Source organism: Sparus aurata, chromosome 13, assembly GCF_900880675.1.
Source record: "Sparus aurata chromosome 13, fSpaAur1.1, whole genome shotgun sequence".
Lineage (NCBI taxonomy): Eukaryota > Metazoa > Chordata > Actinopteri > Spariformes > Sparidae > Sparus > Sparus aurata.
In genome coordinates, this window is record NC_044199.1 from 25,522,461 (window position 1) to 25,542,518 (window position 20,058).

The 20,058-nt window shown below is 37.3% G+C and overlaps 1 protein-coding gene across 8 annotated transcripts in view; it reads left to right on the forward strand.

Annotated features, from left to right (window-relative positions):
* The window catches only part of camk2a (calcium/calmodulin-dependent protein kinase II alpha), a 29,664-nt gene extending 9,644 nt beyond the window's left edge, over positions 1-20,020 (forward strand). Inside the window, exons 4-18 of one of the 8 annotated variants that reach the window (XM_030436945.1) lie at positions 4,759-4,813; positions 6,086-6,151; positions 6,357-6,429; positions 7,340-7,442; positions 7,542-7,625; positions 7,737-7,831; positions 7,945-8,067; positions 8,162-8,245; positions 9,873-9,915; positions 13,334-13,374; positions 14,736-14,784; positions 14,948-15,023; positions 15,855-15,949; positions 16,098-16,336; positions 17,900-20,020. In XM_030436945.1, the coding sequence (XP_030292805.1) occupies positions 4,759-4,813; positions 6,086-6,151; positions 6,357-6,429; positions 7,340-7,442; positions 7,542-7,625; positions 7,737-7,831; positions 7,945-8,067; positions 8,162-8,245; positions 9,873-9,915; positions 13,334-13,374; positions 14,736-14,784; positions 14,948-15,023; positions 15,855-15,949; positions 16,098-16,330 (1,220 nt within the window). In that variant the 3' untranslated portion in view covers positions 16,331-16,336; positions 17,900-20,020. Of the gene's footprint in view, positions 1-4,758; positions 4,814-6,085; positions 6,152-6,356; positions 6,430-7,339; positions 7,443-7,541; positions 7,832-7,944; positions 8,068-8,161; positions 8,246-9,872; positions 9,916-13,333; positions 13,375-14,735; positions 14,785-14,947; positions 15,024-15,854; positions 15,950-16,097; positions 16,344-17,899 lie in introns of all 8 variants that reach the window. The other 7 variants (XM_030436944.1, XM_030436941.1, XM_030436943.1 and 4 more) reach the window with 7 other exon arrangements.
* The last annotated feature ends 38 nt before the right edge of the window (positions 20,021-20,058 follow it).

The window sequence follows — 20,058 nt, forward strand, 5'->3', positions numbered from 1 at the left end:
GCAACAGCTAATAAGACACAAACTATTATTGTGCACTGAACTTTATTTCTCCGCAAAGTCTCTCTTTATAGAATTATAATGAATCTGCTGATTTGTTTCGAGACTCTCTTTAATTCTTTCTTTTATTTCTTCCAATAAAACACATCACTAATCAGTTTTCCATTAACATATTCATTAGGCCCAATTTGTTTTTCATTTTACAGATAGATAGATAGATAGATAGATAGATAGATAGATAGATAGATAGATAGATAGATAGATAGATAGTTTTTTGTGTGTTTTTCCTCCCCCATGAAATGGCAGTGCCCACTTGATAGTTAGGCGACTGAATCACAACCATACTGTGTTTTCATTTCTGGTGAGAATTAGTTGGTGCAACGTTTGCTGATACATTAAAGTCAGAGTCCTTCTCACCCACCTCATGCAATAATTATCATTGCTGGTTATTCTCAACTTTGACAACAAGATTTTTATTTTCATTTAAAAAATGTATATCGGTTTATATATCAGTTATCAGTCTCCTTGATTACTAATGATCTGTATATCGGCCCTGAACATAAGCCATTACCGGGAGCATTGGAATTAGTAGCTTTCCTTGTTCCGGCATTGCCAGTGTAGGTACCAGAACAGGAGGATCTTACTCTTTATCGAGTTCTCTCTCCGATTTGATAAAATGAGCAAGGTTACCAGAAAATGTATTTTCTCTTTCATTGCATGAGCATCGATGAGAGATGTGTTACTGACTAACCACTCTACAGCGTTGATTACTGTTGGAATATACAGCTATAAGAAAATAACACTAACAGCAGCTAAGTACAGTACTTAAGTAAATGTACTGTATTCCTTCACTGCTTCTATGCCAATGTTTGTTACTCTGCATGCTTTTTGCAATCATGGTTAGATGCTTAACTGCATTTCACTGACAATTTTATCAAGTGTTTTAAAATGGACAAGTAACCTGTCATTTAAAATTATAATCAGGTTTCACACAGATGGAATTTGTCTCTGTACTTTGATGCATAACAATAGAAATAGTCAGAGAGAAAAAGCACTGTAAAAGTCTTTAATATAATAAAATTATCTTAAAATGTATAGATGTTCTAAAAAGACGACAATTTTTTTCTGAGAGAGACAAAAACCAGGAGTGTTCGCTTCCTGTCTAATTCATAGTGAAAGCCTCCTTTGACTGACAGTTCTTCTCTGGATTGAAATCAGCAGAAAAACCTTCAGACTGAGAATCTGGTCATCACACTTGACAAAAAACAAACTTAAAGTGCAAACAAATTGAACCAGAGTCAGTCAGATGTTCAAATAGGACCTCACGTGGACCCAACCGACCAATCAGAAGGTTGCAGCTGAACCGAGCCTCCAATCAGAGCTCCGTGTAGGCAGATACTGAGGAGTGTTACGTAACTGTGTGTGTGTGTGTGTGTGTGCGTGTGTGTGTTTGTGTGCGTGCGTGCCTGCGTGCGTGCGTGCGTGTGCGCATGTGCGTGTGTGTGTGTGTTGCTAGGAAACAGTGTCCTTAGGTGAAGGCATCAAAACCCTCTCTCCTCCTACACACACACACACACACACACACACACACACACACACACACACACACACACACACACATACAAATCAAATCCCACTGCTGTACTGTGTGGGAGTGTTTCGAGAGAGAAAAACCTGATTATTTCTCTCCGAGTGCTTCATACAGGTATATGCGTGTGTGTGTGTGTGTGTGTGTGTGTGTGTGTGCGCGTGTGCGTTTGTGTGTGTGTAGGCAGCAGCAGCAGCAGCAGCAGCTTCTCTTTCTTCTTGTTATATCTCCTATTATACAATCTATACAGAGTTTATACATTCAGAGCAGAACAAACAATCCTCCTAATCATCACTCAGTGCTGCAGATGAAGCACTCATGTCTGTTACTGCAGTAAAAGCAGAAGTACCACACAACAGTATTCCATTACAGGTAAAAGTAGTAATTTAATTCAGTCTGAACATTTGATAGGAAACTTGTCCTGTGTAATCATTTATCATCTTAAATATGACCAATATGTGTTGATTTTACAAACCACATCAACACCGTGATTGTTGTATTTCATTTATCTATCCTTATTTTTATTCCTCAAGCACTGCTTGTGTTTCACCTCACTGTCTGAGTCTTGCTGTTGCGGTTTTAACAATCCTCATGTTTGCTGTTGTCTTGACAATCCTTATCGTGTTTCTGTTTTGTCATTTTGTCTTCTGTTTCATTTTTAAGCTCCTCTTCATGTTTCACAACATCTGGCTGAATGACAGCAGTTGATAATGAACCAGCTGGCTAACAGGCACATTTACAGACATGTTGGCTCATTAAATTAGACATTGTCCTTCAAAATGAATGAATTAAACTAAATGGATCAACTTGGCTAACTTCTCCAATTATTCCGTTGACTGTTGGGCATCTGGGAGGAGAACTTTTAAACACGTTGTAGTAGTCCATCCTTCCTGTGTTAGCTCAATCAATCTGTTTATCACATTTAACCTCTGTTCTGCACAAGCTCCTGTTCAAAGTCAATTAATGTTTAGAAATCATATTTTCGAGAGCGTTTCAAACAAGTCAATAGAAAAAGTAAAAAAAAATATTATCAGTGAAACTATAGGTCATAATATATAACATTTCTGCATTCAAATGTCTAAAACATATCTACCTTTGTTACATACTTTGTTGGATAGCGTAATCTGGATCTAGGCACATGCTTAGGGCCTCCTTGCCACGAGGGGTCCCATACCAAGGGGAAGAGGAGATCAACTGCTTGCATTAAAAATTGTTTAACATGTATTTGAAAATGTTTTAAATATTTCAAAACATCTCTCATGTAAAACTTAATATCACTGCTTATATATATATAATGATTCATTTGAATTATTAATTTAATAAAAAGGGAACATTAGCCTAAATGCGCAGGGAAAAGAAGCCATTCCAGTATTTTCACCTCAGCAAAACTCTGAATGTAAGTTTTCTATTTGAATATCTAAATCTAAATTAATAAATAAAGACACATATTATATGAAATATGTAATGTATGTAAATTAAATGAATAATAAGAGCTATGCTTTTCTTATACAAACACGACTAACCAATTACCTAATTAACTAAACTAAACATAATAAAAATCATGGGGCAGTTTTTTGGTTGTTTTACCCAATATCCAAAGGTACGTATGGAGGCCCCCCTAAAAAAATCTTGCCTTGTCTGCCTAGTGTAATCTTTCAATTTCCCAAATCTTTCCAACAATGTTCAAACCCAGATAAAACTGTAATTTTAGTCAAGGTAATGTTGCGTTTCATTTGGTTGGGAGAGAGTCAGAGACTGAGGAAGGAAGTGAGTGACCACCAGACCAAACATGGATAAAACTTTAAAACATTACCTCTTCTGTGAGCTTTGCTGCTTGAGTCACATCGGATAGATTTTCATCAGCAATGGCAGTTGTTTAACAGTGAAGAAAATCCCATGCTACTTATGTCTTTTGTTTTTTTTAAGATTAAGAGACCCCTAGCAGTGGAGAGAGTATCTAAAGTCAACAAATTAACAACTTAAGTTTGAATACAAAACTGACAACTCGAGTGATTTATTAAGTGAAATAACAAAACAATGACTCCTTTCTGCCTGTGTCTTTCCTCGCAGTTTAATGTAAATGTAACATCCTCAATGAACTTATACTTGTTTTTATGTAATTTTGTGATTAAAACAGATTAAACACAAGGACAATATCCACCTTATGTTGTTTCATCACAACAAATCATATCCAAATACACCAAAATGCCATGACAGTTATTTAGTTCTTTGCTCGTTGTCTCCTGTATTTTCTTGTTACTGGAAAATAAATCAGCCTTGAACTTTGATCATTCCAGCAGCTATGAATAAGAATACAAGACCACCTGTGGTCGACATATAATATCAGTATCCACAGAAAATAAATGTAGCTGTTGTCTTTTTGTTTATTTATTTGCTCATTGTTTCTGTCCATGTTTGTCAGTGTCCATGAATAAACATGACCAGTTAAACGGTTAATACAGTTACAGAGATGTGCACCATAAGCTTGATTATTACCATTCTAACTGAAACATGATGTACTTTGTGTGTTTAGTACGTGGTAGTTTAAATGTATTCGCAGCAACACTTCTTTGTCTCAGTTCTCTGAAGTACTGACCTCAATCCAGTTTGTTGCGTTGTGGTCTGTTAATATTATATTAACGTCATCTGACAATGAAAAATTAAACCAGTGGAACCAGCAGTGTTTAGTCTCATGTGAATCTGCTTAGTCATGTGGCTGCGGTAGGATTATAGACCTGGGATCAGCAGACCACAATGTGCATGAGATCATTAAATGATAAATACACTCATAAAAGTAGTCTGATTAATGTGTCCAACTGTACAAAATATATACTCTGGTTATACTCATGAAGCAATACTTATTATAGATAACTACATAATCTGCATTTTAATATTGAGTACTTTTCATATTGTATGTATTATCTCACTCTGGCTCATCTGAACATTTGATATAATTTACAATGTGTCATATTCTATAAGTGGGTCACATGTTCTGTATGTAAAATCGTAATCTGCAAAGTAACCAGTTACTACTGATGTCAAATAAATGTAGTCTACAATTAGTAATTCTGTTGTTGTGTCTTGTTAGCTAAATAGATAATCACCAATCTGTCCTGTAGATGTCCTAACATGTTCAATATTTCTTTCTTTCTTTCTTTCTTTCTTTCTTTCAGTTCGGCTACATGATAGCATTTCAGAGGAGGCGCACCATTACCTCATCTTTGACCTGTGAGTCCTGCTCTACTGTACTCTACTTTTTCCAATTGTAGTAGGCATGTGATGTCATAGCGTTATATCGTACTACGTTACATTTCCTTGTGTTTTGTTATGTAACATTAATTTCACTTTGTTATGTTATTTATGTTCTGTTGTGTTAAGTTGTAATACTTAACACAAATAACTTCAGGATCATAACGTCAAAGTTTGTTATAATACAGTTTGTGATGTTGTGTTGTGTTTTTATGTTATGTAATTGTATTATGTTGTTACATGATGTTATTCTGTACTTTGTTATGTTGTGTTTTGTTGTATTTACATACATACGTTAGGATAACATAAGTTTGTAATGTTACACTGAATTTTGTGTCATTTTTTTAGAACAATGATTACATAACATAGCATAATTTAACATAAGGTAACACGTGCTTTGTTGTATTGCGTTATGTCATATAAGGACACAACAAGTCATGTCAGTTTTGTTATGTTGTGTTTTATTATGGTATATATAAAACAAATGTTTTTTCCTCTATATTATGGTATATTTCATTGTATTAGGTCGTTACGTTGATGCATTACTCTATGCCTTTTTATGTCACACTTTCTATTTTGTATTATGCCATTTTATGTTGTTGTGACATTACCTTATGTTTTTATATTATACTATACTTGGTATTGTTACACTTTCTTTTGTATTTTATTCTTGTGTTTGCTGAATTATATTATGTTAAGTTGTTTCACTTACAATACATGACATTGTTCTAATATCATGTTATTTTAAGTATTGATAATAATGCAAGATTATGCTTGGACATGTTTTCTTATGCATAATTATGTTTTGTTATGACATTTTATGTTGTTATATGTTTAGTTTGTCATGAAGTGGCTCAATGTTCATTTACAATATGTTCCAATTGAAGGAAGGAGAACACAAAAGGCTGTAGGTCAAAAAGTTATTGCATTGAGATGTTTCATGCTAAAATAAGACAAAATTAAGCAAACAAACCAGGAGACCACGAGGGGGCTAAGGGAGCTGAGGGAGCTGAGGGAGCCATCTCCCTTTGGCAGCCAACCTCCTGCGGGGGAACAAGAGAACAAAAGCAAACCAAGCATATCAGAGACGCAGCAGGGGTTTAAGAGTACTGTCATTACATTACACTGTGCTTTATACAGTTGCACTTTATTATTATTTTGTGTTCTTCATGTTGCATCATATTACATGACATGTTTACAAAGCCATATTAATTGCACAGGTCTTCCCATAATGCTGTTTCTCTCTCTCAGGGTAACAGGTGGAGAGTTATTTGAAGATATTGTAGCCAGAGAATATTACAGTGAAGCTGACGCCAGGTAGGAAAAACATGAATCTGTCCATTCATCCTCCCATCACCACATTCCTCTTCTCATTTCTCATTGTAGCAGACTTTTCTTTGTCATTCTTTCCTCTGTCTTTTCCTTCCTCTTTCTTCCTCATCATCACAGATTAGTCAGACAATGATGCTGGAAGAGTTTTATGAGTTTTTATTAAATTCTGGCTCTGTCTCTCTGTGAACAGTCACTGTATCCAGCAGATTTTGGAGGCGGTGCTACACTGTCACCAGATGGGTGTGGTCCATCGAGACTTGAAGGTACCTGTCTGAGTGTGTTATGATGTGTTACTCAATTTGGTTCTTGAAGAATAACTTTGATATTATCCTGTATTTTTCTTATCATCAAGATTAGACGATTATTCTTAACAGGCTAGTTATCTTTTTAATTTCTTCTATTTAAGATAACATTTATTTGAATTTAGCTCTATTCCGGATGGTTTGGTTGGGAGTGGGTATTAATGTGTAAATCAGGTGTTATTAAAACCAAGAATGTGTTAGTGATGGTGCTCTTGTGAGTATTTGTTGCAGCAGGATGGTGCATGTGGGACTGATTCAAAATAAATTACAGCATGTGTGTTCATGGTGTTGAATGAACCCTTTCCAGAAATGTGTATTTTGAAAACTGTTTGGTTGCCAGCAGAGTCACTCAGATAGTTAGCAGATTAGCATGCAGTTCTTTCCACTTGCAAAACAAACCTTGTAAAATGGCTCAACAAAACTGTGAAATGTTTAGTCATAATGAAGATGGCTAAAAAAAACTGTAACAGTTGTTAAACTAGGATGTTTCATTTTGTTAACTTTTTTAAAAGAAGGAAATGTGGGATTTAAATACATTTCAATACCTTCTGACTTCCTGTCTATGACTCCAAACTCTTAACACCAACATTTAGTAGAGACATGAATCTTTAAAAGCACCTCACAAACAGTAGGCTAGTTGTTGTAGGGTGTTTTCCGTTTGTGTCTCTTTTATTCAATGACATTTTATAGAAATACAGTTATACTCCTGAAGGCTTGTCTCAACAAACCGCAAAATGTTTAGTCGTAATGTACCTGATTAAAAAACTGTTAACTGTGTCTTTAAAGTTTTAATTTAAATGTAGGAATTTAAACATTTTATTGTAGACAATTAAAGAAGAATCGAATGTGAAATAACTGATTGTGTCTGCAGCCAGAGAACCTGCTGCTGGCCTCGAAGTCGAAAGGAGCAGCGGTGAAGCTGGCTGACTTTGGCCTTGCCATCGAGGTGGAGGGAGACCAGCAGGCATGGTTTGGTAAGACCTTTATTTGATTTGATGATATATTATCATTTAATCATTTTAAATGTAATTTAATTTGATTTTATTAACTTTCTTTTGTTTGTTTATTTACAGGCTTTGCAGGGACTCCCGGTTATCTCTCTCCAGAGGTTTTGAGGAAGGATCCATATGGCAAAGCAGTAGACCTCTGGGCCTGTGGTCAGATTTCTCTCTGCTTAACTATCTTCTCTGACTTTCCTTGTTTCATTTCCTTGCTTCCTGGTTTCCTCCCCATTTTCAGGTGCATATCTCTCTCTTTGTCTGTCTCAGGTGTGATTCTCTACATCTTATTGGTCGGTTATCCTCCATTCTGGGATGAAGATCAACATCGTCTCTACCAGCAAATCAAAGCTGGAGCTTATGATGTAGGTCACATGACTCCTCAGCTCTGTCACATGACTCTTCCTTACATTAGATTTATTGATGTGGTGATTTTATGTGCATACGTACAATTGACCTCCTCTCCTCCTCCTCTCAGTTTCCCTCTCCTGAGTGGGACACAGTGACTCCTGAAGCCAAAGATCTCATTAATAAGATGTTGACCATCAATCCATCCAAACGGATCACGGCAGCTGAGGCGCTCAAACACCCCTGGATCTCTGTGAGATTCTGTTACATATACTTGTATATCTGTAAATACATTGTTTGCAATGTTTGTCATGATGATAATAACATGATAATAATCTTCCTCCCAGCATCGCTCAACAGTGGCATCCTGTATGCACAGACAAGAGACAGTCGAATGTCTCAAGAAGTTCAACGCCAGGAGGAAACTCAAGGTAAGCTGAGGACAGAGGGTTTCAGAGGTTAGTGTCAGTCCTGTAATTAAGTTTTCCTCCTCCCTCATGTCAGCTGCTGCTGTCAAAGCATCCCTCATGTGATTCTTTATGTTTACACAGTTTGTTGTCTGAGGTGCTCGGGCAGATCTCTCCAAACTCAAAAAATCCTAATTTCGCTTGATTGCTGCTGCTCACACTTCAAGGAGCCGATAATAAAGTCACTCACAGCTGTTGTGACAATCTATGAAGTTGTTTTTTAGTCAAACACCTCCTGCAGGATAGATGTGCGTCATATCTGTAGCTCTGCTACTGATTTTGAAGCTGTTGGAGGGACACACATCTGAAAGACAGATTGCTGCAGTTTGCTTGAGAAATGGCCTCCTCATCAGTCATCATTTAATTATATCCGATCACAAAGATATTAAACACATATTCATATCATTTAGTGTGACTTACTTTGCAGACATCATTACCACTAATGTCCATCCAGAATAAACACATTTAAATTTGCAGTTCAGAACTTGCCTGAGAATCTTCATGTTTTTAAGTTTTCTTTAGTATCAAAGTAATCCAGTGACAGTTATCTGTACATCCATGGACACACTGCAATCAGAACGACAAATTTTGCCTAATTCCTGCTATGACCAAGAGCTCAGAGCGTTTTAGTCGCCTTTTTAGCCTGCATACATGGATGCAGTACTTCACAACTGCCACTGGACTAGGCTTCATACACAACTTTGACTATTTCTGGACTGAACGGGACCTGTTTAAAACTGATGGGTTACATTTAAATAGGATGGGCACCAATAGATTGATTCACACTTTCCCCAGCTAGATCCCACCCAGTGTCCAAAGCTGGCATCCCATAACCATGTCCCTGACAGTGTGGGTCAAGCTTGTGCTGGATCTGTTTCCTCCACTGACTTTCTCACCCATGTTAAATCCTCTGTCAGCCCTATTTCTGTTGGTGCTGCTTCATCTATCTACAATGTTCCAGTCTTGGTTTCCCATTGAACTTAATGCTGATTCTGTTTGAACACCCGCATTAACTGTTAGTCCCATCACATTTGTTGGTTCCTCTTATCTTCGAAGTTGTGGTAAGGGTGTAAATAGTAACAATCTCATACCATTAACTGATCTCTGTTCTTCGAAAGCTTGCTGTAATCTAGAGCTAGGTTCAAATCGTAAGTTTGTCCCGGTACCTCTGGAATGTCAAGCGGACTTCATTAAACAAAAAGTTATTCAGATGAATGTGCGTAGTTTAGTATCAAAATTAGATTATGTTAAGTTTTGGGCTCAACAAACAAATGCTGATATCTTTGTTTTCTCTGAAACTTGTTGTCTAATATTATTGAGGATGAAGACATTGCAATTAATGGCTAGAATGTTTCAGGACTGACAGGGAGGCTTTCACAAAAGGAGGCGGATTTCAATTTTTGTGAAACAATGTCTCTCTGTCTCCCTTGTCAAGTCTATATCTAGGCCTAAATGTTTTGAATATTTAGCGCTTAAAATGTTATCTAATAGTTTTTTAGAGGAAAGTTTTTCTCACAAGTGGAGTTTAAATACAATTAGCTTCCTTTCCTCACTTCCTCACTCCTTTCCTTCCTTGTTTACTTTCCTTCAGGGAGCCATCCTGACCACCATGTTGGCTACCAGAAATTTCTCCGGTAAGTGCAGGAGCTGCTCTCGACTCCTCCTGGGAGGTAGGAGGTCAGAACCCTGAGATCTTTCCCTAACCCAATCCAAGTAGTTTTGGTTCCAAAACCTGATGGAGGGAGTATCATGTAGTGGGCGTGTCCTGTTATTACTGAGTGTCTGCAGATAGACCTACTTACAGGTGAACAGACTCCTCACTTCCTACTGGTCATCACTGGATTACATGACAGTGTGTAGTATGTGTGGATTTGGGGGGGGGGGGGTGACCTTTAAACTGCAGGTTTGTGTTACAGTAGCAGAGGGTTAACACTCAGAGCTCAACCAATCAGCTGCCGACGTACACATGATTAACAGGTTAACACTGAGAGTGTGTGTGGCAGAGAGAGAGAGAGCGAGAGTGTGTATGTGTGTGCAGCAGCTGTCATAGTGTTTCAAACACACTCGGGATACCACAGATCTATAGATAGCATGGAAAGCACCGTGTGAGAGAGAGACAGGTGGAGAAACAGACAGGTCTTTACACATACATAGTTTATAGTATGACCTATTATCTTAATCCATCTTCACTCACTTAGTATTAAAAACAATCAAATACATAATAAAAGAATGCAGAAGTGGTATGTATAAAAAATAATTTGATTGTTATTATAATGCATACAGAGTGTAATTCAATTCAACATACTTTATTCTTCTTTGATGGGAAATTTGAAAGAAATGAACAAAAACATAAAGAAAAATTGATCAATAATCTGACTGAAAGCTGTTTCCCACCAGTGGTGATGTAAAATGGGGTGCAGCAATATGGAAAATCTGCATGTGTGTTCCATTTTCATGACTGAAGTCCAATAAATTCCCTCTGGACCCCAAAATTTGATGCTGCTGCTGGCTCTTGTGGCTAGCCCCTTTCCTCGACCATCATATAACGTTAGCAAGTAAATGTCAGGTACATTACCATCTTCAGTGTATCTAGCTACTGGGCGATCTCAAGCCATATATTGTCCTTGATTTGGTTGTTGAGGTAGAGGTGGTGTTAGTCATGTAGAATTGGAGGTTGTGAGACAAAATTAAAAAGGTTTTCTTCCATTGCATCATCTAAAGGTTTTCAATGGCCAAATGTATACTTAAGTAAGCGTAAAAGTCGCTGACATTGCTTGTCCAAATATTATTTCCCCCACAAGAGTGTTCCACGGTGGTGTTCAAACATTAATAAAAACCAATACAATTTGCTTTCATAAATATCCATGCATGTTTTTTGGAATGAAAATCCGTGCTTGGTGTGAAAAGGTTTTTCATTTGACATTAACAATATCATATCCGGTCACAATGCCTTGCATAGACCTTCAAATGGTAGAGAGCTCGCTTAGCATGCGAGAGGTGGCGGGACTGCATTTACCAAGAGACTTTAGTTTCCTCTCTTCTGCTGAGGAGGTAATGACTGAAAAAATGTGAGATACAAGACATTAGCTGGATGCAGTGAATCAACCCAGATGGTGTTGTTAGTGGTTTGGGTCATGGCACGACCATCACAATCTCTCTTTGGCTGGACTGTATACCTGCCAATGCTGACGTCGGTAACTAAAAGTGTGCAGCTGGATGTGGCCTAGCTTCCTGCATCCGAACAAATCAACAGACAAAATTCACAGCTGTCAAATTGACTGCTTTCCAATAATCTACATAGACGCATATGAAAAGTACATCCTTCGAGCTAGATTTGAACCACCGACCTAAGGATGACTGCCTCTGTCCACCTAGTCTACCAACTGAGCTATCGAAGGAAGCAATCAGCTAGGAATTACAGAGAGTTACAGGGACTGTTACATGGCAACAAGCCACCTGTGTTATTTAATGCATCTGCTTGCTTAACACTGGGACATGTGTGACAAATTTGAGGTCAGCCAATTTGTTTACCGGCGGACGTGGAACAGCTTTGACTTTTTTTCCAAACAAATCAAGCAATAAAACACACAGCTCTGAAAATATTCTCTTCAAATCTTTCTGAACAAGACACAGCCCTCTAGCCGGACATGAATGACAAACATAGTGAGTATCTTCTTTAAGTCAGGTGAGAATCATAGTGTTAATATTAGTTACGATTTGGTAGTATACTGACAGTTTAAAGATACATCAAGTGCAAAAAGGGTGGGATTTCAATCAATGCACTTTGAGTACAATGGATTAGTATTCAATCGCCTTAACCACTCGTCTTTGGCAGGACAGGGTGTGATATTCACCTACTCCAGAAGAACCATTTCTGCCAACAGCATTGCTTCCTTATGAGGCCTGACAGAGGGTCCATTTACTAAAATCTACTTTTAAAATACATCATAAATGGATTAAGACATAATCTCTTAACTGAACAACGCATCAGGGATGTGAGCCAAAAAACATGAAAAAGTTCGATCCTTTTTTAATTCAAGCAAGTCTGACACGACTGAATCCAAATAAAAACAGCTCACTCCACACCATTAACAACAATGTAACACTGCTAAATTATTTGAATTGACCAAATTATCCAAATATTGTTTAATGAGACAGAATTCTGCTTCAACTCTGCACTTGTTTTGTTGATATGAATCAGTAATGAGACATCAATCTGATATCCGTCTGTTTGGCTGGTGAAGTGAATCATATAGGGGACAACAGCTGAGGTCTTATCTGGACGCCTCACGACGACAGAATGTTTTGTCCTGTCTTGCTGAGTTGACAAATTAGACGACAGGTTGTTGGTTAAGCAATATGAGCACAGAGAGCTCTTCACTGTAAAACTGATGAAGTGAATAAGGAAAGTTACGTTTTTACACAAAGCTGCTCATGCCATATTTGCTTAGATTCTGTTACATTTCTTACAAATCTCATCGAATCACAGCAACAATCTAGGAGTCTTTGATCATCTGACATAGAAATCGTCTGAACCCGTCAGCTCACGATAAAATGCTTCCTCCTGTATTTCCATCTGTGAGAGGGTCCAGCGTTCAGCCTCCTCAGTGTGTTTGAAGCTGATGTTTCAGTGTGAACATTCAGGAATGTGTTTCTGTGTTTCTGCTCTCCAACTATCTCAAGCTCAAACTAAATTTGGCCTCTACTCTCTGAGTGACCCACATGTGACGCTGGGACCTCCCTCCACCTGTCTGTCTGTCTGTCTGTCTGTCTGTTTAACTCTTGAATCTGTCTGTCCCTGCATACAGACAGACAGAAGACAAATCAGACATGCTGTTTTTGCTGTTTTTATTGATTGTCTTTTTGTTTTTATAATTTTAAACTCTTATTCGTTGGGATCAATTTTTCTTTCCTTTATTTTTAAGTATTTCTGTCAGTTGGCTTGAAGTCAGTGAGTTGTCGGTACAATGCCGTCTCTCCTCTTCTCTGCCTTTGTTCCTTTCTTTCTGACTCTGCTGCTTCTTTTTCTCTTCATTGTCATCCCTCGTTCAGGAGGAAAGAGTGGAAGCAACAAGAAGGCCGATGGAGTCAAGGTGAAGACTTTATCATTATCATTATTATTATTATTGTTATTATTCCACTCACAATAAAGTGTAATAACTTTGGTGACTTAATAACATCCCCACTTTGTGTTCTTTGTAGTAACACTTTATAATAAACATCATTAATGAATGGCAATGATGTTACAAATGCTAAATGCTAACACCAGCATGCTGAAATGTTAATGTTTTACAGACAAAAGATTTTACCCTTTACAAAATTGTGTTTTAGCCTGTTAGCAACCACATACCGTTAGCATAACACTTTAATCAACAATCATGATTAAAGGGTGAATTATATTTAATTTAACTTTTGTTAATACTGTACTTTTAACAAACAAAATAAAACTGTATTAACCATTTATCAAGCAATTGTAAAAATGTATCACTTAGAATTTTATTACAGCCCTCCCAATAATGTTTGTAGATGGACCACACAATATTTATTAACCATTTACAAAGTATTACTAACATCAATTGCAAATTTCAAATAAATACACACTTAAAGGTGAGAATTAACCACCTGTCAAATTCATAAAAAATAAAATAAGCTTGTTAGCTCAGTTAGCCATGCAGCTAGCTGTCCTATCAGTCAGTGCCCACCACCTGAGGCCTGAGCTTTATTATCAGACTATTGTATCTTGAAGTACAAAGTGGTAATCAGCAGAAAGTGCCAGTGTTACCTGGTAAGCAGGCTAACTTCAGTAGATATCTCTGCAACAAGCACAGGAAGTAGGTCTTTATCATCATGCTAAAACAGTTATTTCTTCACACAAAATATTTTTTGAATGTTTCAAAGTAAAAATTTAACATATTGCACCTTTAACACATGTTTACTAAAGAATGTCATCTTAGTCAACTGTAAGATAACTGTTAATCAACTTTCGCCATGGTTATCATGAAGTATTACCTTTTCTGCTAACTGGCTAATGTTAGAATGTTTGCATGCTAAAATACCACAGTGAACATGGTAAACCATTGTAGCTGCCTGCAAAACATCACAATGTTAGCATTTTCACTGTGAGGATGTTCATATTTAGCTCAGTAGCACAGCTGCTAGTTTGATTAAATGACACATAATTAACATATAAACATATTTTCCAGAAACAGACAAAAAACTCAACTAAAACCCTTGCAGGTCGAGGGTCGTCATCACATGTGTTGGTATCTTCCCTCTGATATTTGATAAGACCGGGCGTCCCTCTTGAGATTTGGCAGCCAGTCAGAGGGTGATTGTGACAGCTGAGAATGAGCAGCAGCCTTCCTGTTGTTTGTGTGGGTGATATCAGCATCACAGCAGTCTGAAGTCAAATCTGTGTGAAACATCATCACTGTGACTCATGTTGTTGTTGTAGGAATCATCTGAGAGCACAAACACCACTATAGAGGATGAAGACACCAGAGGTACACACACACAACCACACACACAGTGTTCACAGCTCTGTTCGTTAATGACTGACAGGTTTTTAAAAGCATAAAGAGGATTCGGCTAAGATGCAAAATTGATACAACTATGATACTAACCTGTTTGTCTGATCGTCTGATTGTCTGCCTGTCCGTCTGTCAGTGAGGAAGCAGGACATCATTAAAGTCACTGAGCAACTTATCGAGGCAATCAGCAATGGAGACTTTGAGAGCTACACGTATGTAACACACACACACACACACAAGCATGCACCACCTCTTTAATCCCCTGTCTCTTTACTTCCTGTGAACTCGACAGAGACATTGTATTCACATCCAACCTGAGTGATCGCGCTACTTTTTCAGCCTCCAGTCAGTAACTTCACTTTTCACAGCTAGCTTTGATCATATTGTTTATGCTGGGGTTGGTATGTCATTCTAAAAGCATGTTTTGTAATATTTGTAGAAAATCTCTCAATATCCCGAAAGCAATCAATGATTCAAATGCCCTGACAAATAAAGGAAAAATCCAGTAAATGTGGCCTCTAATAAGCCCATCCAGTCATCTTATTCAGCCTATATGAAACAACTGAACAGGCTACCTGTCTGTCTGTCTACATACCTTTTTTTTTTTTTTTTTTACTTTTTTTAATGTCAAAGTGAAGACAGATTTCTACAAAGTCAATGTCTTCAATGTCAACTTATAAAAATATATAATGTAATTGTTTGTATTTATTAGCATAAAAAGCTAATATAATGTGTTTAACATAGCGAACTAGCAACAAGACAGTCAGTAGTCAGGCAGTCTGTGTTCTTGTGTTTCAGAGGAGCGACTATGAAGGAAAGAGATGAGATTTTTTTGGGTCGGATGTTTCAAACATAAGCTTGCTTTTGCTGTTTTCCACTGCCTCAATGAACCCTAGCTTTCAGGAAGAAAAACTAATGTCAGCCAATGTCACATTATTGTAGCGTTGACAGAAAGTAACATTTGTAAAAACTGGTATATGTCACACGACATCTTGCAAGCAGAAATTAAGACTCTTATTCTGGAAGTTATGTTGTCTTCACAGTAAAATGTGTGACCCAGCTGTGACGGCATTCGAGCCCGAGGCACTGGGGAATCTGGTTGAAGGCCTAGACTTCCACCGCTTTTATTTTGAAAACTGTGAGTTGAACCGAACTTCCTGCATGACATCCCACTCAGGTTTGTAACCTATGATACCTTGTGTGGAGAAAATAACAGGGGCATCTAATTAAATAGGCAGTCATGTTTAGTACTACCTGTCCAGGTAACTGTATCCGTCTCTCCTCAGTGTGGTCTAAGAACAGTAAACCGGTCCACACCACCATCTTGAACCCTCATATCCACCTGGTCGGGGACGAGGCCGCCTGCATCGCCTACATCAGAGTGACGCAGTACATCGACGCCAACGGGACTCCTCGCACTGCCCAATCAGAGGAGACTAGGGTGTGGCACCGTCGCGATGGGAAGTGGCAGATTGTCCATTTCCACCGCTCAGGCTCCCCCTCCACGCTCAGCAAGTAAGAACAGGTCAGAGGTCAGTTTTAAACAGGTCGGACATGGTTTATATAGCAGAGAGGAAGACTTATTATCTTATTATCTGAGAATAATGATATCTGAATAACGATGAACTGCGGGTCAGGAGGAGTAAAGAGAACAGTAAGGAGGAAATAGAAAGAACTTAAGACAGTTGTTGAACTAATATAAGCATGTTCCCTGCTTGCCAGCAAGTTGGCACTTGCACTAGCTACTGATCATGTGAGTATTAACCAGATAACCAAGACTCAAGAAACAAATATATTTTACAAAGATCCTTCCTGGTGTGAACTGTCTAAAAATTCTTAAATATATTTGTATTATTATTATTACCAGAATGGCACTCAGCAGAAATATTACCTCCACTACGATGAGTGTCTTTAATTTAATTAAACCTAATTTAATATAGAATCAAACATACTTAAATCTGATAGATTAGGATTTTTATTAGGATCCTCACTTATAGATACCAGCCCCTAAATACACCTTTTTTTGACCAGGAAATGTGAAAATTATAAAAGAAAATTCTTGGATCTGCACCAAATGTTAATGGGGTCTATTCTGGGTCAAGATCCATCCTCCATCAAAGTTTTGTTGAAATCTTTTTGGTAGTTCTGTATAATCCTGATCACAAACCAACCAACTAACCAAAAAATCTGTTAGATTACCTTTGTAAACAAATAACAAATCATGTAAAGGAGAGTTTTTTTATTATTAAACATTTTAGGTTTTAGGTTTTATAACAGTTATAATATTATGGAGCCAGAAACGGTGACTTTAAAATACACGCATACAGAGACCGGACAATGTGGCTAATGCTCCGTGCTCGGCGCCCCGGTACTACTACCACACTCCATATGCATATAGAGACCGGATCTCGGGAGCTCCGGGACAGAACCAGATACATAGAGATTTGGGCACATCAGGAGAGAGCTTGAAGAAAAGTCCGCGAGGTAGTTGGACTCTGTGCTGCCCAGAGACGGCCGGCACACGGGCCCTAAAATGGTGTATTATGGCTGGACCGTCCAGCCCCGCCTTCCCGCAGGCTGCCTGCAGCCATTACCTTCTCAAATGATATGCAAACCACGCTCTACTTGCCCCTCCTCTCAGGCCCCTCCCTCTCGACGCCAAAACAGTGACAGAAAGTTGAAACTGAAAATCAGTGACACTGAAAAAAAAACTGACATTGTAAAAAAAATCTGTCACTGAAAAAAAAGTGACATGAAGAAAAGATCTGAAGATTGTCATTGAAAAATACAAAAAAATCCCAATAAAATAAAATGATAAGATTTTTGGATTTGAATTATTTGAATTACTTTCTTTTTTCAGTGCCAATACTTGTTTCAATGCCAATACAACTGTTTTCAATACAAATGTTTCAATGACAATGTTTCTTTTTTCAGTACTGCTTTTGTTTTCAATGCCAATTTTTTTTTTGGATGCCAAATTTTGAAGTCACCGTTCTGGCTCCATACAATATGTTCAAAATTTGTCATTGTATCGTAACTTCATTAATTGAGATTTCTTTTTTTTTTTTCTTTTTTTTTGTCCATCCAGTTAACTTCCAGAGTGGGTGGGTCTTTGATGGGGGCCAACGTCGCCTTGACAACTGATTGATTGACAGCAGGCCAGGCGTCTGACACCAACCAATCAGGATTTAGTTTGGGAAAACAAGATGAATGAGGAGGGGGGGCGGGGCCAGAGAGTAGTGAACTGCACAACCAATCGATCAATCGACCAATCAGCTCGTCTGGACTTTGCTTCAGCCACACCCCTTCCTGATAAGCCAAACAGCTATACAGCAGAGATTGTAATAATGGGTGAAAACCTCTTATCTCCAAATCCTCCTTCAAGATGATTGACAGGACCATCGCCTCAACAACTGACAACACAACTGACTCAATACCTTTAATTAGCTCTTAATTAGTTTTTAATTAGTTCTTAGTTTCTGCCTGAAAACACAGGACTTTATTTCAATAGCTTTCAGTTAACAAATAAAATAGACTTTAGAGTTCAATCAGGAGTTAAATAGACTGAAGGGACTTTGGTTTGCCCTGACATATTATCAGCTGCAAATTAAAATATTTTTTGGGAATATTAAAAAATATATGGCATATGTAATGACAGGACTGTACAGAGATTACAATAGGTTTCTGCATCAGTGAAGAGGTGTGGTTAATGGGTTTAACCCTTTTATAAAATCACAAAAGACTTTTATTTTACAATAAAGTTGTGAATTAATATATATGTTAAAATATGTTTTAGATGAAAATTATTCCGTGAAAATGAAGTATATTACAATCCCCTTATGTATCCAATTAAATTACAAAATTTCAGTTAAACCCCTTAAATTTACCATGAAAAGCACCTCTGACTTCAGATCATGAAATCACCTCAGTTACATCTAATTAATGAGCAAAATCATCATTTGCAGCATTACACTGTAAAAGTTAGTGTGGATCCCACATATGTGGTTAATTAACGACTATTTAATGGATTCTTAATGGTTTTGTACCACCTATTAGGATTTTATTCCTACATTAAATTGAAATGAAAAAATATATATAAATATCCAACAAGATGAGTTCTGTTTGCTGGAGATATGAGATTTCCACCTGACAGTGAAGATATCTGACAAGAGTAATATCTATAAAACCATTATTAGTTATTAATTATTATTTGCCAAATTATCTCCTGGTCAGAACCAGGGCTGTACCCCCAAAAAACACCCACAAATTCTCATTAATGATTCACAATACTTATACTAAATAACACAGAATAAACACAGTAAACACGCATTGACAACTACAATACAGTAGAAAGCAAAACACTAAATTGCACATTTTGTTGAAAGAATCCTTTATATTTATATATGTATTTATTTATAGTATGTTGGAATTTAACTCTATTCAATCTTAAACTAAAATAGTTGGTTGTAAACTTCACGACACGTTTACATCCTCAGTGATCATAACAATATTGTTCTAATACGATTTAACATTATGCTCATCATTTGTTTTTCAGACAGATTTTATTATTCAGGTTCTTCATAATGGTAAATGAATTATATATGTGTATATATATATATATATATATATATATATATATATACACATATATAAACAGAATTTTATCTCGCAATTATGACATGGTTACGTTGTGATGTTTGGGCCTAAAAAGCAATCAGCTGCTTTTGTTACTACATCATCAAACAGAGTAAATGTGATAGTAATGTAATATTTAATAATTAATATAAGCAGTTCAGGAAATGCTAAAAACACCCCGATGAGTTTTGGATGTTGGATGCTCATCTCTCTGCTTCCATTGGGCTCGCAGAGCTCCACAAGCTTCCACCATCTCCGGTCTGTGATCTTCCATGAACAGCCACACCTCCACCCCCCATGACCCCGTGACCCCCCTGCCAGGTGTCCTAAGGAGGAGGACCTTAACGAGGTACCTTAACGAGCTGTCTGCCTGCCGCCTGCTCTCCACTCCAGGCTTCATTAGAGGAAGGAACTGTAAAATGTTTTAGATTCAAAGAAGATGAAGAAGAAAAGAAGAAAGCATGTGACAAAAACAGAAAGAAGAAGAAAAGAAGGAAACAACTTATTCTCTCTGATTTTATTTAAGCACTTAACTCCAAAATAAAATGAAATCTAATTAGAGTTTATCAGCATTTAAAATGCTAAAATGAATTCAAACAATTAAAAATGAAT